Below are 27,976 nucleotides of genomic sequence, written 5' to 3'. Positions count from 1 at the left end.
CGAAGCCGCCCAGCACTCCTCCTCCTCCTCCTCCTCCTCCTTTTTGTATGTGTGTGTGTGTGTGTGTGTGTATATACTATAGGAAGAAGGGGAGGGGGAGCATACCAGCCTCCTTGAATAGGCCGCAAAATGGCTCCAGTCATTTTTACCTACGAAAAACAAGTGGTGAGTAAAGGGCTCTTTTTCCTATCTTTTGCTTTTGTTTGTTGTTAAAGAAAAAAAAAACCGCTTCGTAGGTTGGCTTCCCCTCCCCCCCCGCCGCCTGCCCGCACCGCGCCAACTTCACGTACAGCGGATAGGGGATACATTCTCCCTTAACTATTTTATTTCAAAAGGGGAGATAGCGAACCGTATAAATTCCTCTCTCCCCCAATCACCCACTTCTCTCTTTCGTTCTCTTATTTTTACACGCAAACACACACACAGAGAGGTTCCCTAGTAGAGAAGGGAAAGAAAGGGCGGCCAGATCCTGGGTTGAATTGTTGATCTCTTCTTGCTTTTGCTCACTGGCAACTGGGAGGGGGGGAGGCTTGTAGGAAACCTTCATGCTGAGCCAGAAAAGAAAATGCTGGCGGACCTGGGCTTTCTGAAGGCCGGGAAATGGTTGGGGAGAGGGCAGCGCCCCGAAGCGCCTTCCCTGGGCTCAGTGCCCGGCGAGGCCCAAGCGCGGGCTGGAGCGTCACCCCCACCCTCACAGCTTCGCACCAGGCAGGTATTTGAGGGCTCCGGGAAAGCGGCCAGGAGGGTCACCCCATAAAACTCGGTGGCTTTGGGGAAGATTAAGGCGTCGGGAAATCCGGTTCAGCGGTCCTGACTTCCTCGCTCTCCTTCCCCGCCCCCCCGCCCCCCCCAAATAATTCGGTGTGCAGGAACGGGAGCGAAGTCTGATTTTCAATCGTGAAGTTCAAGATAGGAGCGGGGTAAGAGAGACGACAAAATTCGGATGTGAGGCCGGCTCGGTTTCTCTGTGGAAACCTAGCAGGCCTCAAAAACGAGGCTTGCCGCTCCCTTTTTTTTTGTATGCTTCGTTGAAAAGTATTTCTAAGAAAAAGAACGCAAGGAAAGGAAAACAAAACAAAACAAGCTCGGCGGAGGGCATGGATGTCTTGTCAAATTCAAAAAAGGGGGGGGGAACTGTGCAAAGTAGTCTTATGATCTGAAAGAGAATGTGCTTGTTGAGGACTAATGTTTTAAAAGACTAGATGAAATGGAAGCATCCACCAGCACAGGGAAATTATACAGGTTAGGACATCCAGAACAAACTGGACCAAGGAAGTAGCAATGATGATCTTGATCTCTAAAGAATTTGTTTAACAATGCTCTTTGATATAATTAAATAGGGTTTTTTTTGTCCCATGAGCCTATCCTCTTTGTTCTTAGAACTTCAAATATAAATTAGCTTTTTATACATTGGAGTGGGCCTTCCTGCTCCTGATTTCCAGCGAATATTATTTATGGTGATAATTAAAAATCAGGCTAGTAAATGGCGTTTGTAGTCTTTATCATTTATCTGGCAAATAGAAAAAACAAATCGTACTAGATTGATAGATGGCAGACAGATTGGTAGGCAAAAATGTAATTTCCTATAGCTCTTGCGCTGGTTCACCGAAGTCTTCTGATCCTTAATTGTGGTAACTCTACATACCTTGTGAATAAAATGTAAATCATCTGGCTATTAATACAGAGAGTGGCATATCTTAATTCCACAACAGGACAATATTAACACACATTGGCGTGTATGTGTGTAATAAAAGCAATCACTCGATGTCTGCAATCCCTTTATATGAGTTGAAAGAAGAAAATTGCATGTATCAGCAAGTTTCAATCATAGCTAGTCCCTCAATCTATTCTGGGACTGAAATCCAGGCTTGTTCCTATTTCTAGCAGACCTGGTTGTAATGAATGGGACTTGTCAGTCACAGCTAACCTGGATCCTATCATTTCAGCTAGACTACTTGAATTTTGGGATCCGGTCTTCCATCCTTAATGGGGAAACGCACATTATGTTCCTGGTGTGTCTTCATTTTTCCCCCCAGTCAGAGTTTAAAACATAGGAACCAGGAGCTCATTTCGTTTAGCCTTCTCTCCCGGCGACAGGGCACCGCACGTGTAACTGCCTTTTTTAAATGATTGTATTGAAGTCCGTATTGTAAAGTCACTGGTGTCCTGTGACATGTTTATGAAGCTCGAATCGTTTTTATTATAACCGTTTACAACGCCTTATGTTTTTTTTAACTCCTGCTGAATATTAATATAAAAACGAAGCAAGGCGAGAAAGCCTTTGTTTAGCTTTGGTGTCAGATGAATGAGTGTGGAGGCATCGTGGCCAGTAGCCTGGGTGAGTGAGCTCTTTCTCCACCACTCTGTTTGCCACGAAAAGGCTCAGCTCCCCTTATTTCTAGCCCCAGAAGCCTGACCTGCTATTTTTGAAAACCAAGGCTGATGATTCGCTTCACACGTTCCACAAAAAAAACATGGCTTGTTTAACCACGGTATGATTTATTAAGTAAACCGTACGTCCTGCTTAGTTCGATCTACGACGCTGGGCCGTCCAAATGATAGAGCATCCGTCGCCTGGTCCTTCTGATGTGCTGGTCTAGAAACCTCCCCCTGGGAACTCTGGGAGTTGTAGTACAATCAATCCCGAAGCGTCGGCTTGGAAGAAGGGAGCATTCGCTCGCTCGTACAGCCTAGCTAGCTTTTTCCAGCAGGAGCGAAGATCTCTGATTTGCTCTGTCCTTCTTCTACCGCAGGCAGAGGCTGCCACTTCATCCAGTTCCCCGCCGACGGACTTCGGGATCCGGACGATCCAGCGGCGGTTTCGGCTGTGGCTGTCCGCTTTCTCAAAATCAAACCTCTTCCAAACGAGTACAGTACAAGAAGGGGCCTTCTGTTGTGTCGGTAAGGAGGACACGGGTGTTTTCGAGCTGAGCAAGAACCCTCTTTGACGAGAGGTAAAGGCTGGAAGACTCTGAGACGCGCGTCCCTCCTCCACTAAGCCGTGGTTGACATTAGTGTGGCTTGCCGGATAAATCTCGGTGGGAAAGGTGATCGCTACACGCTAAGGCAACATCACAACCCCAAACCAAGCAATCCCTCTCCTACCGTGGCTTAGAGAATTTCATGATCCCAGCCTCCAAGGAAGTGTGTGTTTCTATCCTTATCACCAAAAGGAGAAAGTTTGGTGTTCTCTAGAGGCTGCCTGGAACGAAGCGGAATTTGTTTTCGCCTGGGTGCTGCGATCGCGCAATCCTTCTCCCTATGGTCTCTTTTTTGGGGAGGTGAGGTGGGGGTGGGAGGGCTCGTTGTTTGTGCTTCCCAGCCTCTCCCCCATTTCTTCGGCGACTCCCTCCCCCCTCCTGCCCGCAGAGCTATCCGGCTTCAAGAGTTACGGCGGTCCCCAGAAAGCCTTGGTTCAGCGCCTTAAGGAGGTGGAAGAGAAGAAGGCCGCCTTGAACAGGGAGAAACTCGGCTGAACGGGCAGCCGAGGTCGTTGCGTCTTCAGCTTGACAGGTGTGGGCTATGGTTCCCTCTGCCAGGTGGGAAATTCTAATTTAAAAAGAGGGGGAGGGGCAGCAGGTCACCAGAGGCGCCAGGCCAGAGGTTGGTGAGCAACGGTTCTTTTTAAGATGTTCTGATTCACCCGCTGCCGGCAAAATCGCTCGCCTTTCCGGAGCTAGAGAAACGCGCTCGCTTGGGTCCCAAAGAGCTTTGACACCCTTGGAGATCTGCAAGTTAAAGGTGGGTGGGTGGGTGGGTGGGTGAGAGAAACATGTTTCCCCGAGAGGAGGGAGTTGCGGCAGGTGGATCTCCCAACCCACTGGATCGAGGTCGATTTGGAGATCCAGCTTGTCGTCCTTGAATTTGGGGCTTCTGGATCTCGGTTTGAAAACTCCGGTTGACCCCTGGATGACTGCGAGGTATTCGAGATTTCGTCATCTGCGCTCCCATCTACGGACAACCATCCAACAGGTTTGCAGCTCGAGACAGGGAAGCCCTAAATGAATTCTTCCAGAATCGATGGTGTTCTCCAGCAAATAATTCACCCTCGGCCAAAAGGCACGTGTTCGGTTTGGACTTCGTATTTTACGGACATCCTGCCACTACAGTCTGCAAAGCACGGGGTGTGCTTTGTCCTGATGTCTCTGATTTATCCAGTAAACAAAGAAGGGCTAGTGCTGAAGTCAGGCCTTCGCTAGCAGGCTGCTTGCTGACCTTCCGTTTAAGCTTGAAGACTGAAGCTTCATAGATGAATTACAGCACAATCATGGGCCATGCAACCGATGAAGCCATAGCATATTTTGCTTGGCTTTGGCTTACCGTGTTCTAGGAACATAACACATGACGCTAAATAGGGTAGTTTATTAGTCATAGTGGTGGACTCACAAAAGACAAAGGAAAAAAAAACCTTTTAATGTTTCGCACGGTTGTTTGTACAAGGAGGACATTTGCTTAACTTGACACTGTGGTCAGTTTTTTTAAATATATATATATATATTTATGGAAACAATCTTTGTGTGCTGATAAAACCGGTCCGGTCTTTGCTTCTTCACCTTCAGTCCATCAGAAATTTTGCCAACACAAGAGAGCCAGACGCCGCACGGTTTTTATACCTGAGGCGTGAAATTAACCCGGAGCTCGGTAGAGAAAACCCCGAATGAAAATTAATTTGATTACGTTTAAGCAATTTCCAATTTTAGTTTCCTTTAAGTCACCTCACTGGCCGGTCGGAATATCAATGTGGCCTTGTTTCCCCACTGCAATAAGAATAAAGGTAATCACAATAACAATATTGCCTGATCTCCAGCTCGCTCTTCAACCGAAACAGCAAGGCGGGAAGATTAAGGCTTTAATCCTGAATGCATTTTTAGGGAATGTTTACTAGCAATTAAGACCTACTGTACTGGTTTCCTGACCAGAAAATGGGCTTGGCATTGTAGCTATTAGGACATGGGGGGAAAAGTGGTTTTGGGATAAAGCTCACAGATTCGGTGTGAAGTTTGGCCTTTCTAGAAAGAACGTTTTTTCGGCTGTGAAACCTTTTTTCCTCCTTACCTCCCAAAACGACTTGAGCTGATCTTCCAGAATTCCAGGCCTCAACATTTTTCCCGTTTATCTCTCCTCCTTTGAAGCGTTTCTTTATCTCTCTTGCCTAACCGGAAGCCGAGCATCCGTCTTGCCCTTCTGGTACCTAAGAAAAGGGCAGCAGAGAAGGACTTGGGCGTTATTTTCTTCCGGGGGGGGGTAACCTTTCCTGGGAATAACTTCGACGGCTGTACACGGCAACAACTCGCTTTAATGTAGTGGGGACTGGCCGTGAAAAATGGTTTTGATTTGATATGAAATGTAATGAAATTCAACACTTGATACAAGTCCCGGCCACAAACGGATACAGAGCCGGAGGTCGGAGCGCAAGTGATTTCCGAGCTTCGTTTGCAGGAGGGTGTGTGTGTGTGTGTGTGTGTGTCGAAATTTGGGGACGAAAGTGCGGCAGCAGTGTATTGCGAACCTGAAGTCAACCGCCAGTCTCTGCAAACGCTTTCGGTCAAGATGTCCCGCTCTCCAGGTGAGCGGACGAGGCGCGCTACCCCGTCGCTTATTTCCACCCGCGCAGATCGGGAGGCGGAACGGCGCAATTCTCCGTGGGGATCTCGGTGGGAGCACAGGGGCATCGATTCTCACCGCCCAGGCTGAAGTCTCTGCGACTATTTCCCGCCTTCGTTTTCTTTTTAACGCTAGGGAGAATAAATTGGAATTCAGCCACGGCCTAGACCGTTATAGCTACCCTACACTTGTTTGGTGTTTCTTTCCCCCCCCCCTTCTGCTGATTTCTGATCTACGCGCGCTCCCTCGCCTGTTATTAATAGAAGTGGAGCTGATTTCGTCTCCGTTCCCCCGATTCCTTTTTAACCTTCGGGCTGAATTGTTCAGGTGGCCATCTTGAAGGTTATAACCCCACGGAGCGTTTTGATTTTCGGGCTCGGCCCCACCTCTCCCACGCTTTGGGAGTCCGTTTGGCAAAGGCGCCGCCAGGCTCGGCCCAGGAAATTGGGGATCAAAAGGAGGAGCTCCCCATAAGGCTTCTTCTTCCTCTTGTGTATTGGGGGGGTGTCCCCGTTTGTCTCAGAGCCCCCGGAGGAAGGTCTCCTTGCGCCCTCCTTCGGGCCACGTGGGTATCCCCGGGACTGGGAGCTCGGCGCTTCGTTGGAAGCGCAAAATCCGCCGAGCCGAGCGCAGCGCAGCTCTCCGGGCGTCCAACCGCAAGCAAAACGCCCTCCGCCTCCGACCGTGACCAGCGGGCCTTGCTGTCCTCCGCTGGGGCTCTTTGGCGACGCGGGGTTTTTCCTTCGGGATTTAACTTTCTTTCGGATTCACCCCCCCCCCACACACACACACTTCTCTTCTTCTCTGCCCCTCTCTTTCCCTTCTCTGGCATTCCTGGGTTTTCCACCGCTCTCGGGATCCGCTTGCCCCTCCCTCCCTTGCCCCCCCGCCCCCGCCGCCTCTTCTTCTCTCTTGGCGCTTCCTTCCTCTCCCCAGATTTTTTTTCTCTCCTTCTCTCCCTTTCTCCTTTTCTCTCCTCCTTTTCCTCCTCTCCACCTTCCTCTCCCCCACCCACCCACCCCCACCCGTCATCCTGCCGCGCCCCTCCTTCACCGCTCTCCTCTTCGCTTTTTCCACCCCCAGGATGCTGATGGAGAGGTCCCCCAGTGACCCGCCGCGGGATGCGGCGCACGGAACCGGAGCTGGAGCGGAAGGCGTCGGCGAGCCGGACTTGGGGCTGGGTTCCGGCAGTAGTAGCAGCGGCGGCGGCGGCGGCGGCGGCGGCGATCGGAGGCGCAGAGGAATGGCTCTCCCGGGGGAGCCGGCCTTGCTCGATGGGGTTGCCAAGGAAACGGGTCGGCCGCCCCCCTCCCCCGGCCCGGGGCCCCCTGCTGCGCCGGTGCCAGTGATCGAGCTGGTGCGCAACGGCCGCCCTATAAAAGCCAGGGACGCGCCGCCCGGGGCCCTGCAGAGCCAGAGAGCGCCAGATGCGAGCAGCAGCAGCAGCAGCAGCAGCGGTGGCAGCAGCAGCAGCAGCAGCAGAGCTCCGCGAGCCGAGCCGGCCACCGCCACCGCTCTCGCCCTCGGCACCACCGCGGGCGCCGGAGCCGGCACGCCCCCGGCCGGCGGTTGCCTCGGCGGCAGCAGCACCGACATCCGCATGGTGCACCTCAGTCCCACGGCAGCCCCTGCGCTCCCGCCGCCGGCCAGAGCCATGCTCTACGGCCTCGGAGCCCCGCTCAGCGCCGCCAGCAGGTCCGTTGCACAGCCTGGTGGAGCCTCGGCTCGGAGGCTTCGAGGTGGGGGGGTGGGGTGGGGGGGCAAATTGAGGTGTGTGTGTGTAAATGGGGGGGGGAACGGTTCTCCGTTAGCTTCTGCTTGATTATCCCAAAGGTGCTTTTTCAGGAGGCAACTGGGCTTTCTTGTTTAACTTTGAAAACGTTTCGCTTCTCATCCAAGCAGCTTCCTCAGCTCTGATTGGATGGTGGGGAATGGAAGGATTTATGGACTCCTTTGAAGGAGTAGAAGCGAAACGTCTTCAAAGAAAAACAAGAAAGTCCAGTTGCCTCGTGAAAAAGCACTTTGGGGACAATAACTGTGTGACCTGGATGACTGAGAATCTCCATAGGCGCTTCTGCTCGATTCTTTTCCCCGGAGGAAGAGATGTTCCCGGCTGGCTGGCTGGCTGAGTTTTGGCCCGTCGCTGTTTCCTTCGCTTTTTTCTTCTTTAAGACCCAGCTGTTGGTTCCGCTGTTTTTCTGACTCTACTTTCTCTGATTTTAAGGCTGTCTCTTTGTTCCCCGATTTTCCTTCTCCGGGTGGGAAGGTTGGGCCGTGAAGCCCGCTAGTCTCTCTCTTTTTCTTTTGCCTCGTTCCCTAAATCTTCACGTAATGGACTCACTTAAATAGGTAGATGTGGGATTTTATGAATGTGCGTGTGTGCCCACGGGGTTCGTGTTGCCACCGTTTCACCTTCTTATAAAAAACAACAACAGTTAAACACGAAATGGTTAACTTGCAATATTTGTAACAGCGTAAAAGCATAAAATATGGAGGGAAAGGTCTGTGCTCTTAATTTCCCCAAGTGTCATTTGCAAAGAGAATGTTGAAATCAAGAAACAAAATTTTTTTCTAGAAATTATGTTTAGTCTTAATGGGTGTATATTCATGCGTTGTTATTATCATTTAGGCAATCTTTTTTCCCCACTGCAGAAATGCACTACAGCTTAACATACACATGCTAGGAATAAACACTGTGGGGGGGGGGGGAAGGAACCAAGCTAGCCTAAAGGGTTAGGAAAAGTATGAACAATGTTTCTGGAAGCTAAATGCTATAATCCTGGTGATTATTTGATGGACCAAAATACAGTGCTTCAAAATGTATTTTAATTCTTCTGTTAGACATGCTTGACCAGTGCAGAAATCAGTCATGTTAGGCATCTGGATCTGAAAAGCATTTATTTAGATTTCTTGTTATAAAATTGTTCCATGCTGACAGTGTGACAAACATTGCCATACCTGGTGCACAAACGGCAACAACAGGCAACATACCTATTGTGGGAAGTGTGCCTGTTATGTACATTCTCAGCAGTGGAAAAACGATTTTGAGGCGCTAATCCTTACTGGTGACTTACCATCACTAAATTCAGTAGAGCTTTTTTTTTTTTTTGAGATTGGATGTTTGTTCAGACTGCAGTTGAATGATGGATTTCAGCAGATCTCTGCAGAGCTAATTCCTCCCCCCTCCCCCGTTTTTCTGCTTTTTCCCCCCTTTGCAGTGGATATTTTGGTGAACCCGAAAACTTTTCAATGTATAACAACAACCGAGTGAAAAGAAGATCATCCCCCTATGAAGTGGAGCTCTCTGATGGTGAGCTGATTTCCCCCCCCCTCCAGCACTCCCCCCATGTGCTTCTTTGTGGGTAGTATGGCAGCTAAAGACTAGCAATTGCTATTTCATTCCTTGTATTGCTGGGTGGTGACGGTGGGAGAGAGGGGTTGGGGGGGTCTCTGGAGGCATGAAATTCTTGCGTGGTGCAATTTATAACCTGCAATTTGGACCCCCAACAAAAGGTTGCAATATTGTGTGCTTTGGTTTGGATATCTAGCCATTTATGCCCTCTTCATAGATAACCAGAAGTCAGAATCCTTGGGCTGTTTTAAATTTTGGATGGATGGATAGATACATACGTAATTAGATAGATAGGTAGATAGGTAGATTAGATAAATAGATAGATTAGATAGATAGATAGATAGATAGATAGATAGATAGATAGATAGATAGATAGATAGATAGATAGATGTCCCCACACCTGCCTATATTTTTTAGTTCTTGGCGATGTTTACCTATTATTACCCATGTGCTAGGAGGTAGAAACAGTAAATAGTGGTACTAGCAAGAATAATGAGGTCTTTCAGGTTAAACACAACATGTTCAAAAGGAGATTATTTATTCCTTTGTGGCTTTATTGCTGCTTCAGAGCTGTTCTTGTAATCCCTAATGATTGTGAACTAAGATCACCATTCTATTTTATTTTTTAAACGTATCTGTTAATGTTGAAGGAAGGGCAGTGCTTGGAAGCTGCAGGTTGCAATTCAAATATTTCCTTATTTTCTTCAAATGTGCTGCTTAATTGGGATGGATTCCCTCTCCTGTCATGTATCCATGCCTCATTGGCCTGCTGTGGTAGGGGAATGGATTCCAGTAAAGCACCAGGTTTTGTGTTTGGAAATTGCAAATTCCAGAAGGAAGAAAGCCCAGAGAATCAAAAGGTAGATTAGTTAATGGTTTGGAATTGCAGATGGGAAGGAAATAAAAGGGAAATGCCACAGCCTCCTTTCTCGGTTCAAATGTGAGAAGGAATCTGATTGCACCTTTTGAAATGATCACATTCAATTAAAAAGCATAAAAGCTACAACTCACTTCAACAGATGCATGTGGTGGCTAAATGATAGAGGGGGTCTTCCCACTCCTTCCCTCTCATCCCAATTTAAATTCATTTTGCATGAGTTTTGCCATCTCGCACATTTGATGAAATGAGTTGTAGCTTATACCGTACCTGGTCTGTCTGAAAATATGCTACCAAATTCCTTCTGATTTTTACATTGCCTTAGAGACTTACAGAGTTCTCTGTATGTACAACCACATTTGTTCCATAACAAATAAAGGTAGAAATTGGGGAAGTGTAGCATCTGTTTTAAACTCTCCCTGCAACTCCCAAACAGTGTATGTATTTAGCCTCTCTTGGAGTTTGTTTATTAATTTTGGAACTTGCTGAAATGTAAACACCAAAATGTCAACAGAGGGAAAATGGTTTGATAAATGCATTATAATATTATGTGTTACCTTGTAGAATGGCTTCCAGAAATTCAAAAGCAGAGCAAAAAAAAATAAAAATGAAATGGAGGTCAGTGCAAGTGAAGATTTAGTTTGAAGTCATTTTAGGTTATAGACATTTTAGGCTGCTTTTATCTAAGTTGCTGCCTTCAACTCTTTATTTTAGGAATAGTTTAGGAGCTGAAATAAATGCACATGACATCCACATAATGTCACAAACTTCATGATGTTGTCCTAGGACTTTTTAAAATATGATCATCCATGAAAATCCAACTCCTAAACCAGGGGTAGGCAACCTTGGCTCTTTTATAACTTGTGGACTTCAGCTCCCAGAATTCATGGGAGTTGAAGTCCACAAGTCATAAAAGAGCCAAGGTTGCCTACCCCTGTCCTAAACCATTGGAGCCCCAGGTGATAACAATAAGGAAAGACAGACAGATAAACTTTTATCTCCCCTGCCCTCCATTCTTGGCAGGATTGTTTTGCCTTTGACTTCCACTAGGGGGCTTCTTCCCCACACCCTCACTTCAAGCCTATTTTACAAAGGTTTAATCAATCAGCTGCCTGGACTATGGTCTTTTTGCAACCAATTAAGAGCCAGGGCAACTTGACAGTGATCAATGAACATTTTTAAATTTCAAACGTTTCAAATTCCTTTTGAATTCAGGATTGCAAGAATGTACCTGAGCAATGGATAGAAGCAGAGTGGAAGGATTTGTAAAGGTGATCACCTGTCTTTGTATGAGATTTATTTTTTATTTATTTTAATTCCATTTATATCCTGCCCTTCTCCGAAGACTCAGGGCGGCTTACAAGCTTAGCAGTAGCCTTCATTCTATGTATATGCCTGCTTATTAGGGCTTTCACACACACACCCAAGCGGCATTATTACAAAGTCAGCTTAATTGCCCCCAACAATCTGGGTCCTCATTTTATCTACCTCGGAAGGATGGAAGGCTGAGTCAACCTTGAGCCTGGTGGGATGCGAACCTGCACTAATTGCAGGCAGCTGGTGTTACTTAAGGAGGCATTAGCCCACTGCTCCACCAAGGCTCAAAAGCAGAGCAAAAAAAAAAAAACCCGAAATGGAGGTCAATGCAAGTGAAGATTTAGTTTGAAGTCATTTTAGGTTATAGACATTTTAGGCTGCTTTTATCTAAGTTGCTGCCTTCAACTCTTTATTTTAGGAATAGTTTAGGAGCTGAAATAAATAAATAAATAAATAAATAAATAAATAAATAAATAAATAAATAAATAAATAAATAAATAAAATTACCTGTCTTTATATGAGTCCCCCATTGCCCCCAGTAATGTGCTTTGCTTCCTGAAGAAATGACCACCTCCAACATATCCACTACTTGGATATGCACAGGCACATCAACTTCCAGCTGATAAATGTGCCAGAGAAGGTCTCTGAACTGGTACAAAATTTCATTTTGCTTTTAGATGCAGCAGATGGACTTCTGAGCGTTATCCAGATCTACTTGTTGGGCCACAAGAGGAAGCACAATATTTAGAGGTGCTTCTCTTAATAATAGCTTGCTTGTGTATTATAAACCAATGCCCAACAAAAGTGGAAGAATTTTATCCTGTTTTCAGAAGCTCCTATAAAGTTGCAAATATAATCTGGTTGTGCTTCTGCTGTTTATTCTGTTCAAGAAAGCTAAAATCCTACTATTCTCTGACTTAGCGTTAAGCTTCACTGAATTCAGTTGGAATTGGATCTGAATAGGCACATACAGGATTGCATTGTGCAAGTATCAAAATGTGTGAACATTTTAAAAACAGAGTGCTTCTAAAGATGGTTTTCTATTGGCTATAAAAAAGATAGAATATTGGAAGATCCTACCAGTGTTATTCATCTGGCAAGCTTATTGCCTGCAACTTCCTTATATAGAGAATTATTCTTATAAATGCTTTCCTAGGAATACACGATACCATAAGTCTCTCTCTCTCTCTCTCTCTCTCTCTCTCTCTCTCTCTCTCTCTCTCTCTCTCTCTCTCTCTCTCTCTGTGTGTGTGTGTGTGTGTGTGTGTGTGTGTCTGGTAACCCTTTCAAGAACTGGGCTGTAAAAGATCCTCTGCCCTTCATGCAAACCAAAATGAAATAAACATCATTGAAATGATACATGTGATGGCTGAACTTAGAAGAAGACTAATCTTTTAGAGACTGAGAGGCAGAGTATGGCTAGGAAGAGCACAGAGCAAAAATGTACAATAGGAGATACACTGGAATAATTATGCATCTATTTTTGGTACTGAAATACCCCTGGCAGAACAATCCATGAAATAAATTAAATACATTTTACCCTGCTGTAGAGTAAGTGACCAACTGGAGATACGTTTTCCCATCAGCTATTTGAGATATCAGTGCTAGAGATAGGAACACAGGTTTCCTGGATGCGGGGGGGGGGGGAAGGGACAGTTAAGGGAGAACAAATAACGAAAATGACGTTGCACCCTTGCCACACAAACTATTATGGTGTGTCATGATATTACATGCACGTATGAAAGAGCTTGGGTTGTGATGTTTCAATGCTGTTTGTGTACTTTTGATGAAAGTATTGATCTAGCAAATGAGATATATGTATATATCTACCTATCTCTATCTCTATATCTGTCTCTCTGTCTTTCTCTCTGTCTGTCTCTCTCTCTCTCTCCATCTATCATCTATCTATCTATCTATCTATCTATCTATCTATCTATCTATCTATCTATCTATCTATCTATCTATCTATCTATCTCATCTCTATATCTATATCTATATCTATATCTATATCTATATCTATATCTATATCTATATCTATATCATCTATATCTATATCTATATCTATATCTATATCTATATCTATATCTATATCTATATCTATATCTATATCTATATCTATATCTATATCTATATCTATATCTATATCTATATCTATATCTATACGTATCTGTATCTATATATCTATATCTGTATGTGTATCTATATATCTATAAAACTAGTTGTTCGTACTCATCTTAGCTATATACAAGGTTGATATGAATGTTTGATGCTCTGAATCAGTTTGGACTGATTCACAGGATCAGATCAATGGACCCATTGGTTCAAATCGAATCATGGGTGCCTGGAAGGGTTCAAAAAAGTAAAGAAGGCAGATGCAAATGAAGCTCCACTCTCCCCACCCCCGCTTTATGATACGTATAAAAAGGGGAAGGGCTTCAATCACATGTGTGGTTGCTAGCTATGGTCTTTTGATCCTCCTCTCCATGGACACCCTTGAATCAAATCAGAGCGATGTGGACATTTTCCGTGCAGGGACATGTACATTTAATGGTCTAAATTAGTCCCAATTGAATCTAATTGGATTTATCTAAGAGATTTGGTCTGAACTGATTCAGTGTTCATGTTTACCTAACCCTGTTGTTAATATCAGTCTACAAAGTCTCAGCAACTCAGGTTCTGTATAAGTTAAGTCTCTGCAATTAATATCTACACTAATAATCTGGAATATATTCTGGACTGACAACCTCTCTGTACAGGCGTTCCTCAATTTGCAACAGTTCATTTAGTGACTGTTTGAGGTTACAACGGCCCTGGAAAAAGTGACTTATGACCAGTTTTCACACTTACGACTCTTTTGGCATCCCCGTGGCCATGTAACCAAAATTCAGACACTTGGCAACTGATTCATATTTATGACCATTGCACTGCCCCGGAGTCACGTGATCCCCTTTTGCGACCTTCTGACAAGCAAAATCAGTGGGGGAAGCCAGATTCACCTTAAACAACAATTTGACCAACTTAATAACTACAGTGATCCACTTAACACTTGTGGCAAGAAAAGTCGTAAAATGGGACAAACTCAATTAACGAATGTTTCACTTAGTAATAGAGATTTTGGGCTGGGCTCAGTTGTGGGACTACCTGTATTTGCGGTCTCAGTAAAGCAGTGACTTCAAGGGATGTAGACGGGCCTTGGAAGGCTAAAAGGAAGAGTGGGCAACGTTTGAGGCGTTGAGCTTGATGAGTTGGAAATTGTACAGGTCTGGAGTAAGCAAAGCCAAAATAAGGATGAGGCTTCACGAAGGTAGAGCAAAATCAGCTCTAGCAACTGTTATGAACCAGCCCAGACTGTCATGTATCGCTCATTTGTTCAAGGGCTGCTAAGAAGAGATTCAATTATTATAACGAGGCTGACTTAGTTATCCCAGAGCAGCCATGCTGAACTTAGTGCTTTTCTGATAGTGTGAATTCAATTCTCCTAATTCCTGGCCAAAAAAATTGCCCTAGGATAATTAATTGGCTCAATGCCAAACAACGGTCCGGACCTTTTCTCAGTATAGGATTATTTAAGAGGATGGGCAGGAATTTTAATACATTTTAAAGGAGCACAAATGCCTAATTTATTTGCTCACGATTGTACCATTATTTTCCATATCTAATAACTGATGCTGAAGCTGCAAAGTTAAACTTGATTCAGTTTAGTTCATTTTTCCCCCTAATGTTGTAGTATCAAAATCGGATTACAGATTCAGATCATTTGATTTTGGCATGTATTGGTAATTTTTTCTTTTAACACGTATGCATATTTCCTTCATATTCCTTCAGATTTCCTTAGTGTTCATTTATTAACTATTGATATTTTAATAAACTTTTGCATAGCTCTGTATCAGAGCCACAACATTTATTAATAAGCACAGCACATAAATATATTATGATACTTTTTAGAAGCTCAATTAATAACTGAAATTTCAGTGCTTATCTGAATTGGATTTTGCATGGATCATCCATTTAAAGTAGCTAGGTTCAATGTTAAGCTATTGGATATGATAGTATAGCAGAATCAGCACTTCATTGACAGCTTCTGCCATTTAATAACTGATCATCATTTCCTATAGATTTGCCTTTTATGCAGCATTGCCAACAGAAATAGGAGACTAATATTTATATTATTCTAAGTAAGCTCGGGTCAGACAAGACCTGTTGCCTATAATCTCAGAAGTGAGGTGATGTGACAGTAATTTTAAGAAACAGGAAAGCAGATTTTAATTGAATGCTAGAGTTATTTAACAGTGGGACCAGTTATTAGTAAGTATGCTGAACTTTTCTTTGTTGGGTTAGGTTTAGTAAAAACCGGACAGGCATCTCTTGGGGATGAAATAAATTGGATTGCTTGATAGTGTGCTTGATAGTCTAAATGGCCTCTTCCAACTTTATTATTTTACCTTTCAGAAGATACCTGAAATTACATGGCCACAATTTTTGAGAAAAAATAGGGGAGACTTGTACTTTAAAACTCTTGAGGATGGAGAGTTATAATTAGTCATTGCTTGCTAAAATATGTCTTTTGGGGAGATTTTATAGTTTATCAGCACTAGCTTTCAAAAACCAGCATGTAAAAAAGTAAATGGGTCTTTTGGTGGCAAAGCAGGAAACTTGTCATTCAGTGCATTGCTCAGCTCCATTTTCTCTCTGATGTGGATAGAGTTTTTGTGAAACTGCTTTTCCCAGTTGTGTAGCCAGTGCAAAGGAGTCATAAGTGAGAGCAATCTGAAATTAACTCAGTTAGAATGAAGACAATGGAAAGTTCATAGAGAGTGGATTTTGACAGATAGACAGATAGATAGATAGATAGATAGATAGATAGATAGATAGATAGATAGATAGATAGATAGATAGATAATGGATGGATGGATGGATGGATGGATGGATAGATGGATGGATAGATGGATAGATAGATAGATGGATGGATGGATGAATAGATAGATAGATAGATAGATAGATAGATAGATGATAGATGGATGGATGGATAGATAGATAGATAGATAGATAGATAGATAGATAGATAAATGGATGGATGGATGGATGGATAGATAGATAGATAGATAGATGTTGGATGGATAGATAGATAGATGGATGGATATATAGATAGATGATGGATGGATGGATGAATGGATGGATGGATGAATGGATGAATAGATAGATAGATAGATAGATAGATAGATAGATAGATAGATAGATAGATAGATAGATAGATAGATAGATACAAAGATAGATAGATAGATAGATAGATAGATAGATAGATAGATAGATAGATAGATAGATAGATAGATAAAGAGACAGACTGACTGACTCCTAAATGGATTTTTACATAATGTGTCCAAAGTAGGATAATGTTGAGCCTGGTGATTTTTGGCACCAGGGACAACTCTGGGTTGATTTTTTGGATGATTCATTTGTTTGTTTCCTTGGCTGTCCATAGTATTCTCAATTCTCCAAAGGGAGTGGATTTGCAGGAGGTTTACAGTAGCTTTAATAATGGCTTCATTTGCCTTCTAATATATTTTGCAATTGGCTGGAAATAGAGAAATTTCAGACTATTAGTGTCCACATTGGAAACAGAATTTAGTAACACAAGTGCTAGTATTTACTTTGCCTATCTTACCAGTGAATGCTAAAATCAGTGAAACTTCTTTTAATACTTGAGTATGAACAGACTAAATTTCAAATGGTCTGATTTATTTCCTTTTCAGTCAACAAATCTGATATTTAGATGAAAAATATAAAAAAATATAAAATAATGTCCAAGTTAGATTTTTTAAATTTGTTTTGCATTATTTAGTAATAACTTTTTAAAGCATCTAACAGTAACATGGTGAATAGCAAAAAGAAGGCATACAGAACCACTTTAAGATTTGGGACTTCTGATAGCATTTCTTCGAAGTATTTTGACGTGGACTCTAAAACATGGGGTTTGAGAAGGATTGGGGAGATCCGTAATTAGAAAAAGAAAGAAAATCCTAACATACAATTAAAATGCTAATGAAAAAGTATGTATGCTTTCAGAATCTTTCAGTACTGACTTTTGGTGCAAATTTGGGACAATGGCTGATTTATAGAGCCATGGTGGTGCAGAGGTTAAACTGCAATACTACAGGCTAACTCACTGCTCAGTCCAGGAGTTCAATTCTCAGTGGCTCAAGATTGACTCAGCCTTCCATCCTTCTGAGGTCAGTAAAATGAGGACCCAGATTGTTGGGGGCCAATATGCTGACTCTGTAAACCACTTAGAGAGGGCTGTAAAGCAACCGTGAAGCAGTATATAAGTCTAAGTGCTATTGCTATTTACTACTTTGCACTGTAAATGTCTATTCAATTAACCTAAGGCAGACATGTCAAACTTATGACATTACATGACGTCGCACAACATATCGGGACAGTTTTGCCATTGCTGGCAATGGAGTGGGCGTGGCTTCCGTGTGATGCATCCGGCCCTCGGGCCAGCAGTTTGACACCCCTGACCTAAGGTTTTGGAACAATGGAGTGGCCACAGGACCAATCAAATTAAAGCAACATCAAGATATACCTGCTGTGAAGTTTAGGAGAAGAGTTTAGTTTAGGAGAAGAGAAAAGATAAAAATAAAGGTTTCTCCTGTCCAATCGTGTCCAACTCTAGGGGGTGGTGCTTCTCTCTTTTTCGTTAGCTGAGGGAGCCAGCATTGTCCGAAGATGCTTCTATGGTCATGTGGCCAGCATGACTATATGCTGCAGTGGATGGAATGTTGCTACCTTCTCGCTGAAGTGGTACCTATTTATCTACTCACATTTGCATGCTTTCACACTGCTAGGTTTTCAGGAGCTGGGGAAAGTAATGGAAGCTCACCCTATCACATAGTGCTCAGGTCTTGAACCCGGGCTATCAGCTTTCCAGCTGACAAGGTCAGCATCTTTAAAGTGGAAGCTTTCTTCTGACTCTCCAGTATCCCTCCTCAAAAGAAGCCTGCCCATTCAACAGACATCAAAGGTTTAAATGAAGGTTCAGAGCACAGATTCTTCTGTTCCTGCCAAGCAATACAGAATACAGTACACAGGAGTATCGGAACATAAAAATGGAAGAAGACACAATACATAGTTATAGGAAAGGATGTAGAACAATGAGAAATCTAAACCTGAACTGGCTGTCCATCGCAGTGGTGGTGCTCCCTCAGAAATGAAGCTGATGAGAAATGGAAGAAGCAAAGGCAACTAATAGCAATAAAATATAAAGCTACAACTTTAATATAAAGAGAATAATGCGGATGCTTTACAGGAAACATAATCTCTATAATCCATTTATTTTATAATGCAAGAATCTCTTTTGCTTAGACCTCCTATCCTAGAAAGGATGATGTGTGATGTTGTTCTTTTAGAATAAATACTGTGAAAAAGGTAACCATGAAATCCTTATAAAACCAGAGGGATTAGAGATGTGCACAAATGATTCCAGAAGGTGGCTACACTTTTCAGAACAGATTTTTTAAAAATTCTAGTTATCTTAGACAGCTGAATGCCTTCTGTTAAATGTCTAACTGTAATGGATCTGTGCTCCAGTGTGCAATAATATCAAACTCACATAGTCCTAAAACTAAACTAAGCTTTTGCATAGTTTTCCAGCACTAATGTCAACTCAAGATACTAGTGTAATTTTGCTTCTATTAATTATATCTATTCCTGATAAAAATGAAATTTAGAATATGGAGGTAATAGGAACAGGATGTTTCTTCACCCAAACATATTGGTTATTTGTTTTCCTACCAAAAGAATATACGTATACCCAGCCTTTCTATTCACAGTGTACTAGACAGAATATGTCTCACAACTATCTAAAGACACAAAGAAGTACAGTTAGCACTATAAAGATATCAAGATGGTAAATCTACAGAGGAAAGCTAATAGATAAATAGCTTTTAAAGTTCTTAGGCAAAAGCCTGCCAGAATAGAAATATCCTTACCAATCTGTGAAAAATATTTGGAGGGAGACTATCCATTCTTTGGAGGACAGAGAATTCCACAGTGTTGGTGGAAGGTCTTATTGGTTATCATCAACCATGCTTTCATCTCAAAGAAACCTTCCTAATAATAGAAAGCAAGCAGCTGGCATGGAAGAAAGCAATTGTTCTTGTGGACCCCAAACTATTCTAGTAATAAAAGGCAGACAAATTATGAAACTTGCAGGAGAGGTCTAATGTGATCCCACATGCTTGCTGAATCATTCTTGACCATTTCTGGTGAGTGATTCTAAACCGACTTGAACTTTGCAAAATTATTCAGATAATCACCAAGAAACCAGCTCTTTCCCTAAGTGGTTAAGAATCTGTGAGTGCATGAGGGATTATTTTACTGAACTACTGGTATTTATTCATTTCTGTCCAAGCCCAGGCCAGCTTCTGGCCTCATTGTGAAGTTACTGGTATTGCTGGTATGGCACTAATATCTTGAGCTGCCGTTTTAAACTTTCACCAATGTCCTCCTTTTAGGCTCATTTTTAACTGTTTAGAAAAATACATTTTGGGGGCCCTTGAGTAAAATTCAAAATGGCGGGTTATTATTACTGCCACAAGATATGCCTGCAGCTGAAGGCTCACTGATGTAGGAGGATACTCTGAGAAAACTAGAGTAATCTTAGCTATTATTAGTGCCTATACATCTGAATACAGTAGAAGGGACAAAAGTATTCAACAGGTGCAGACTGAACCCAAACTAAATTTAAAGTTGTATTCCTTCTGCTTTCTTTTAAAGCATAATTCAATAGCCTTAGATCTAATTTTTTGCAATAACTGAACCAACAGAATATTTTATTTATTTTATTTATTTTTATTTTTAATTTTTATTATATTTGTATACCGCCCTTCTCCCGAAGGACTCAGGGCGGTGAACAGGACAGAATAGCAATAGCAATAGCACTTAGACTTATATTCTACTTCACAGTGCTTTACAACACTCTCTGAGCAGTTTACAGAGTCAGCATATTGCCCCCAACAATCTGGATTCTCATTTTACCGACCTCGGAAGGATGGAAGGCTGAGTCAACCTTGAACCGGTGAGAATCGAACTGCTGAACTGCTGGCAGCTGGCAGCCAGCAGAATTAGCCTGCAGTAGTGCATTCTAACCACTGCCAACCACAGATAAAGAAGCTAAATATCATTCCTACTGGATTTGAAAAATGCCCAAATGCCCAAAAATGTTCAGAATAGTTAAGCTAATTGTGTGTAGTCTTAGTTTACCCAGTGTTAATATTGATTAAAGGTAAATGTTGCTTACATGAAAAAAAAGGGGGTGAGGGGAAAATTCCATTTACTTCTTTAACCTATAGCGATTCTTGCCATTATGCACAGGGTTGAATTCATTGCCCAAGTTGGCATCAGGAAGGAAATTTTCCCCAAGGCACATTGGCAGACACCAGGGCTTTTTTGCCTTTCTCTGGAGCATTGAGGAGGATGATCTGTTAGGACCAGGTGGGCCTATCCCATATGATCAACTTCCTGTTTTGATCTAAGGCTGGGCTAGCTAGTTGGACAGTGGTTGACCTTAGGCTTTCTTTCTTTCTTTCTTTCTTTCTTTCTTTCTTTCTTTCTTTCTTTCTTTCTTTCTTTCTTTCTTTCTTTCTTTCTTTCTTTCTTTCTTTCTTTCTTTCTTTCTTTCTTTCTCTTTCCTGCCCTTATGTCTGACTGAGAGGGAGATAACCGCATCCTTTAACTGTAGTCCACTCAACCTTGATGTCTGTATCTGAATTTGACTAAAATTTGTAACTTAACATAACAGGCCTGTGTTTGATGGGGCTTGTTTTAGCAGGAGTAGGGAGAGCCAAACAGTATGTGCTTCCTCAGGGTCAGATAATTCCCCTGTTTTGATTATCATCTAACCTTGCAACCTTCTAGGGCCCAAAGAATGGCTTCTGAAAGTGGGTGGCTGGCTTCCAAACTGATCTGGCATTTTCACATCACCCCCATTTCCATTCCACAAACTTTCAGAAGCAGTTTGAAGGTGATCCATGCTTATATTAGTTCTGTTGCCTGGATATGTTGAGAATAGAGTGTAAATTACTGTCTGGCACGTAACCTTCATTTCACTTCACACAAAAATATAAGGGGAAAAAAACCTGCAGTATTTTGCAGACCAGTTTCTCCTGTTCTGAAAGAGAAAGCTGACAAAATAGCTATCAGTTTCATCCCTTGGTTGTTTTTATTTTTCTGGTCTATTGAGAGGAAAAGAGCAGTCAAGCTAACTTTTTTTACACATTATCTCCCACATCCATATTTTTTTATATATAGTAGGAAATTAGAAATCAGGTATTGGTACATTAAGCCCAGTGTTTTGATGTGATCTGACAATGTTGTTCAGAATTTTATTAGGAGTTTCTAGCCCTATCTGGAAATTCTGAAGACTGAACTTAGGAGCTTTGGCATGCAAAATGTATGTTTCATAATTTCACTGAGACTTGTCTCAGTTTACACCTTTGGTAATTATGGTATCCCAGCTCAGTCCAGAAGATTCCAAACTATTAGATTACACAAATAGCTGATTAAATAATTGGTTTCAGAAGATATTGTTCTCTACTGAAGCCTCTATATCTCTCAGTAATAATTACCTATTTGAAACCTAATTCTGGGAAGATGGATAGAGATTGGTCCTCTTGGAACAGGGGTCAGCAACCTGAAACAGTGAAAGAGCCACTCGGAACCGGTTCCCTCACAAAATGAAAAACTGGGAGCCGCAAAAAATATGTGCGCATGCGCATACATGCATACATGCGCAGAACAGGGTTTGACTGAAGAGTGGAGCCAAGGCGAGATATGCACCTACCCTGCATATTTGAATTGATTGGTTGAACTTTTTTAGTCCCACTTTTTTTTTTGACTGCACATGGCAGAGGACTGGGAGCCGCAGGAGACGGCTGAAAGAGCCGCATGTGGCTCCGGAGCCGTGGGTTGCAGACCTGTGTCTTGGAACAATGCAGCCTGCCAGGAACTCATTACAGATTAGATGAAGAGAAGCACAATTAGAGTTCTGTTCATGTGTGTCAGAACTTTTCTGCCTCATCTTCTCCATTGTAACTATTTCTCCTGAAAATCAGTACTAAGGATGAGGAGACCTTCTGAAATGGCACAGGATTAGGTTCTGTGGGGAAGAGAGAAACAACAGAATTCAAAAGTGACATCTTATGTGAGTGGAAATGCTCTTCTGCTTGCATTAGGCTCTTTTTGGATTTAAGACAGTGTTTTAAAGGTTGATATCACTCCTCTTAAAAGGTCTGAAAATAAAGGTCTCAATTTCTGCAAGACAAAATGAAATATCTTTTTCACAGCTGGCAATCCTCCTAACATCCAAATGTCATTTTTTTTTGTTCCTGCTAGGCTTTAACATTTAAATTATTCTTACAGAACAAAATAACAATGAAACCGCTTTGTTTTCATATTTGTTTTCTAGATGTACCAAATGATCTGATCCGAACCTAGGGAACAAAATTTATTTAACTTTAACCCCAGTTTTGTTACTTAAAGATGCACGTGTGCTAGCTGACATTCGGGCTGTTTTTCCATAACTTACCTTGCATTTTTGGTCTTCTTTAGGCCCTCACACAAAAGTGGTCCGTCGAATATTCACAAACAGCCGTGAGAGATGGAGGCAGCAGAACGTCAATGGAGCATTTGCTGAGCTTCGCAAGCTCATCCCAACTCACCCACCTGACAAAAAGCTCAGCAAGAATGAAATATTACGCCTGGCTATGAAATACATCAACTTCTTGGCCAAACTGCTCAATGACCAAGAAGAAGAAGGGAACCAGCGGGGTAAAGTAAACAAAGAGACTGGCATAGTGCAAGAAGACCTTCTTCAGGACATGTTGTCCCCACATTCAAGCTGTGAAAGCTCATTAGATGGAGCAGGAAGCCCAGACAGTTTCATGGAGGAGCATGAAACTTTAGATCCTAAGCATACAAGAGGCCTCCATCATTCCCTTCTTCCCATTGAAAACAATGCCCAGCGATGATGAACCAGCACAGAGCATCCCAGAATACTTGATATCTGGATTGTATGCATGTCCTCCCTTCCTTCTTCCTTCTTTATCTAAGACAGAGAAAATGAGGGGTACTTTCCAAGTTTATTTTCAACTTGAACAAGTTGACGAAGATAAAGAATGAGTAACCAGGTGTACAGAACAATTTCCTGCTTATGTCACCAGTGAAACATAGGCCTTGCTAGTTGTGCTTTTGAAAAGTTTAACACAGAAGGGCTGAAATACGCAGGCAGCTTATTTTGTGTTTGTTCAAGGTTTACAAAAGGATTGAACTGAGACTTCATCCTTCTGCTGATTACCTATGCTCTTGTTTTGCCTTGTCTCTCAGCTATTTCGACCCCAGCTTCTTCAGTTCTGTGTGGCTGTTAGTATTGAATTTTTTTTTCATGTTGTATGGTGTTCTTTCCAGGCGTCTTCGAGGAAATGTATGCAACTCATTTATCTTCACACAAGAGCTTTGTCGAAGTGCTATTTGTGAGCAACTGATCATTTTCATTCTGGTTTTCTTTTCTTTTTAAATTAAAATTTCACACAGATTTGAATCGTTTGAGGTCTTGTATTTTTGATGTGGATTTAAAAGAAATTTTAATATGCAGTATTTGCTGAACAATAAAGGTACACCATTTAAGGTTTATTTCTCAACTTTTGACACTTCATCAGAGGGATGTTTCCTTGAAGCATGGCTGAGCAACAGGGTCCCTGGAGTTGTTACCTTCATTTTCCCTGGTTTTATTTTCTCTGACAAAAATGTAATGAGAAATATTGTTTGTGTGTATTTATATGTAAGGCTGGTATAAACAATGTTTCAGTAATGCACTTTGACTTGCTTAGATTTACATTTATTGAGGTGATGTGGCACAATCCTGCTGGAGCTTCTTCTTTACAAGATCCATGGAAATAACTGGGAAATCTCCATGGAAAATCCAGAGAAAGTTGTATGTCATATGGCTATTTACTAAATTTGGTATATGCTGATTGCTCCAAACTATGCTTCATATATAGTTCTTGCAGAAGAAGCTCCTAGAGGACAATGCTCAAGTGGTACTTTTCTTTCCAGAAGTTGCTTGGTTCCAAAATGAATTTGCATTCTGTTGGGCATTGTAATTCTGTGAACAGTGGCATATGCAGCAAGCCATGATGATGCCAAAACAACAATATGAACAATGTCTGATACAACTGTGTAAGCCACAGCATTTGTGTGATGACACCGTCACACGGTTTTGTCATTTCTCCTCCTTGCTTCTCTGCAGATGCCTCAGTGAATGTTTTCTGTGCCATGTACTCTCTCTCCAGCCATTCCCTCATGCTGGTGCAGCTAATCAATCTGAAGCATCTGATCCATCTTTCCCCCCCTTTTTACCCTTTAAACAATGGTGGTCTACATTATCAAGGAAGGGCTGCTGAAAATTGTGAAATTAGTTTGAGAGTGGTTTTGATGCAATCTTTGTTGGTTGCAGTCCACTTTGTTTCTGTAGAGCAGGGGTCTTCAAACTTGGCCCTTTTATGACTCGTGGACTTCAACTCCCAGAATTCCTCAGCCAGCCATGCTGACTGAGGAATTCTGGGAGTTGAAGTCCACGAGTCATAAAAGGGCCAAGTTTGAAGACCCTTGCTGTAGAGTTTGTGAAATCACGGTTATTCATTCTCGGATAGTTTTACGGAAACATTACATTTTTAGATGTGCTTCTGAGATCTTAAATATATAAGCACACCTAAACAAGTGGGCTGTGAATTTGTTAAACAAAGTGTCTGCAAACGTAGGTAGGAGTGAAGTACTGATTCTGGGGAATTACATTTGGTTGACGTTTCTAGATTTGACTTTGTGTTATAAAGAACTACAGCAATTTTAGTCTTTCAAGCCATTATTCAGAAGTTTATATGTTCATCCATTGTTGATTATGAAGGATGCAGTGTAGGAAATTTAAGGAAGACTTGTTTTTTCCTTCTCAGTTTTAGTGTTTGCCTTGTTAATAAAAATTATAGTTGCCGGGGCATTCAGATAGATGTATACAAGGTTTCTCCCCCCCCTATCATAGACTGTTTATGAATTCCCTGATACATGTATATGTGTTTGTTAAAGTATTTTTCTATTGACCAAACAGTTTTGAAAAAAGAAATGTCTTTTTGTTGTTTGTATGGGTGGGAGTGAAAGACACATTGCTTTACTTCACAAGCTGCATGTTGTCCCATAAAAATTCAAAGGTATTCTGAATAATGTAAAAGTTATTGTTGAGGAATAAATGACTTATTAACCATTGCTTATTATTAAAGCCTCTCCCTTCAAAATCTAGAAACAACAACAGTAATATGAAGGAATCTGTAGACTGGAAACAGAACTTGAAAGTCAAATTAAAGCAATTGGAAAGCATTTGATTGTGATTTTTAGGCTACAGACCAAATTTATTTATGTTTACTAAGAAGGGCATGTTTAACTAGTGGTGTGATGGGATGTGTTATGTGTTAAAGAAGGAGGTAACTATGGCAGTATAATCAAACTCCTGCCCTTTTCTATATGACAAACAATACAAAGGGCTTTGATTGTATTGCCATGGCTGCCATCTTGTTTTTCTTTTTTTCATTGCTCCCATGAACACCACTGAACATACCCTATATGTACAAGCCCTGTCAAGGATTACTCTGCTCACATGTTTCATTCATGGTCTTTTATAACCTATCTATCATAGTTAGGGTGAGCCTTAGATGTTTTCACCTTATTTGTGATTTCTTTATTTTTTAATATAATTTTTCCATCTCTCAGAAATGGAATCACCTGGAGGTTCCAGACCCAGCATATCCCTGATACCTACTACAATCTTGGCCAGCAATAGATTGTTTACCCTTTTTGGGGGCTCATTTTAGATGCTTATCAACATAAAAAAGTAAATACAGCTTCTCCTGGCCTTTTGGCCAAGGGAAATTGAAGGATAGGTTGCTCATCCTAAACAAATAGCAGGATTGGCTTTTCTAGAATGGCTAGAAAGCTAAAGCTAAAGGTTTGTTCTTCTTTATGTTCCCCCTTTCTTGTTAATCTAGAAACTGCAACTACATGCTTCACCAATTTGTAGAACATTTCTAGTGAACAGATATATGGGTTACAATACTCGTAGGCCAAGCTAAAACTAGAATGAAGATTATTACGGAGAACATGGCACTCAGATCAGAAGTGGACAATTTAAGGCCCATGGCTTCACAGAGGCAGGCCGCAAATCCTCAGAAATTAGGCCCTTGAAAATTGAAACCAGCTACTAAAAATAAATGCTGCTTTGTATGCTTCTTAAAAGAATAAGCAGTTTTAATGCATTTCAACAATACCTCCAATCCCCACCCCAAGTATTCCCTCAAAAATGGAAGTGTCTGACTCATCTGCAAGTGTGAAATTATTACACTGTGGTTCTCAATCAATCCCTCTTCCAAAATACATTGAATTAAGAAGGCAACACCTGATCTGCCAAAAGGTGCTGGGTTCTGTTTTAGGTGTTATTGTCTGTGGAGTGAATGAGGCTTTAACTTGTCAACCATGATAATAAGTGTGGATAAACTATGTAGAGCTGGGATGGGAAAACTGGGAGATCCTGAACAATTAATTTTGGCCTTCTAGGGTTCAGTAGATGCAAAAGCCAGTCCCGAACGCACCTCTCACGCCTGCCCAGTCCAGTTGCTGAAATCTCTAGTTTTAAAATCCATATTGCAGATGTAGGCTATAGTTTCGTATGAAGATCTTCTCACTGAATTCTTGTGAAGTCTGTGTAGTGCTGACTTGTCCTGGACTATCATTTTGCTTTTGCTACACTGAGGACAAACAAAATAAAGCTCATAATTCTGGAGTCTGCCTATGCCTAAAAACTAGATTATTAACTGGGATGGCCACTGTCATTTTAATAGCAATTAAAGGGCTATTTCACACATTCATTCTCGAGAGGTAGTAATGTTCACGCACCAGACCGAGGATGGTCATTTGTGCTAGTGCAGAATTCACTGTTTATTTGCTACAGTCTCCGTTTTCTTTCTATCTTTTGTCAATTCAATTATGGGGCAGCAGGACTGGAATCCTGAAACTATTTTTTGAAGAAGCAGGAACAGGGTATTGCTGAAGATCCTGATCTTTCATGCTTCCCCTCAATTAGCCCAAAATAATTAATTACGCTTATAAGAAAAAAAGTACATAAAATCTCTGATCCATTTGTTCTTCCGAACGCACTTTTTAAAAACTAATACAATACAGTAACTGACATGGCACCTGTGTCAAACAGATGCTTTCTTGTTAGGAAAATTATATGCAAATTTAGATGAGAGTAAAAACTGAGTAGCCTCATATTTGTATAAATTATGCAAAGCTGATTTACTTGATGGATAATGTCATATTTCTCCCAATTAATTATCAAACCAACTGACAATAAAATATACTTATTTCAGGTTTTGTTTACTTATATATTAATTTACTATCCCAGATGGATCAGCCTGCAAAAAATTCCATAGTCTATTTTTATTCCCATACTCACAGCCATTAATGTCAACATTCCTCAGTTTGGTAGACTTCTCATAATAGTTGGTGTACAGTTCCAAAGCACTTTGGAGGAGATGCATACATCTGCTAAATTATTTTTTAAATACGGTCTGGAAAACAAGCATGGGATATTTTAACTGACTGCTTAAGTCTTTGGGTTTTAACAGGACAATCCTATGTCTGGTTTGTTGTTGTTGTTTTTTCAGAAGAAAGTTGTAATAAGCTCAGAGGAAGTTGATCCAAACTACTTCTAAGCCTGCAGCTTTAGT

At 41.8% G+C, this 27,976-nt stretch overlaps 1 protein-coding gene and 1 long non-coding RNA gene across 2 annotated transcripts; one reads left to right on the top strand and one right to left on the bottom strand.

Moving 5' to 3' along the window:
• The first annotated feature begins 95 nt into the window (after positions 1-95).
• On the top strand, positions 96-26,040 carry TAL1 (TAL bHLH transcription factor 1, erythroid differentiation factor). Its single transcript, XM_081325751.1, has 4 exons — positions 96-165; positions 6,688-7,299; positions 8,823-8,914; positions 22,758-26,040. Exons 2-4 carry the CDS (start codon positions 6,689-6,691, stop codon positions 23,174-23,176), a joined length of 1,122 nt encoding a protein of 373 aa, XP_081181877.1. The 5' UTR covers positions 96-165; position 6,688; the 3' UTR covers positions 23,177-26,040.
• LOC308666809 lies at positions 4,395-5,139 on the bottom strand. The gene is made up of 2 exons (XR_014026163.1): positions 5,056-5,139; positions 4,395-4,757 (listed from the first exon to the last, which is right to left on the bottom strand). It is a non-coding gene; the product is annotated as an uncharacterized lncRNA (long non-coding RNA).
• Positions 26,041-27,976: the final 1,936 nt, after the last annotated feature.

The sequence above is a fragment of the Vipera berus genome (genome assembly GCF_964194415.1).
Source record: "Vipera berus genome assembly, chromosome: 3".
In the NCBI taxonomy this organism is placed as follows: Eukaryota; Metazoa; Chordata; class Lepidosauria; order Squamata; family Viperidae; genus Vipera; species Vipera berus.
The sequence above is the reverse complement of the archived record's forward strand: the minus strand, read 5'-3'. Positions and strand labels throughout refer to the sequence as shown.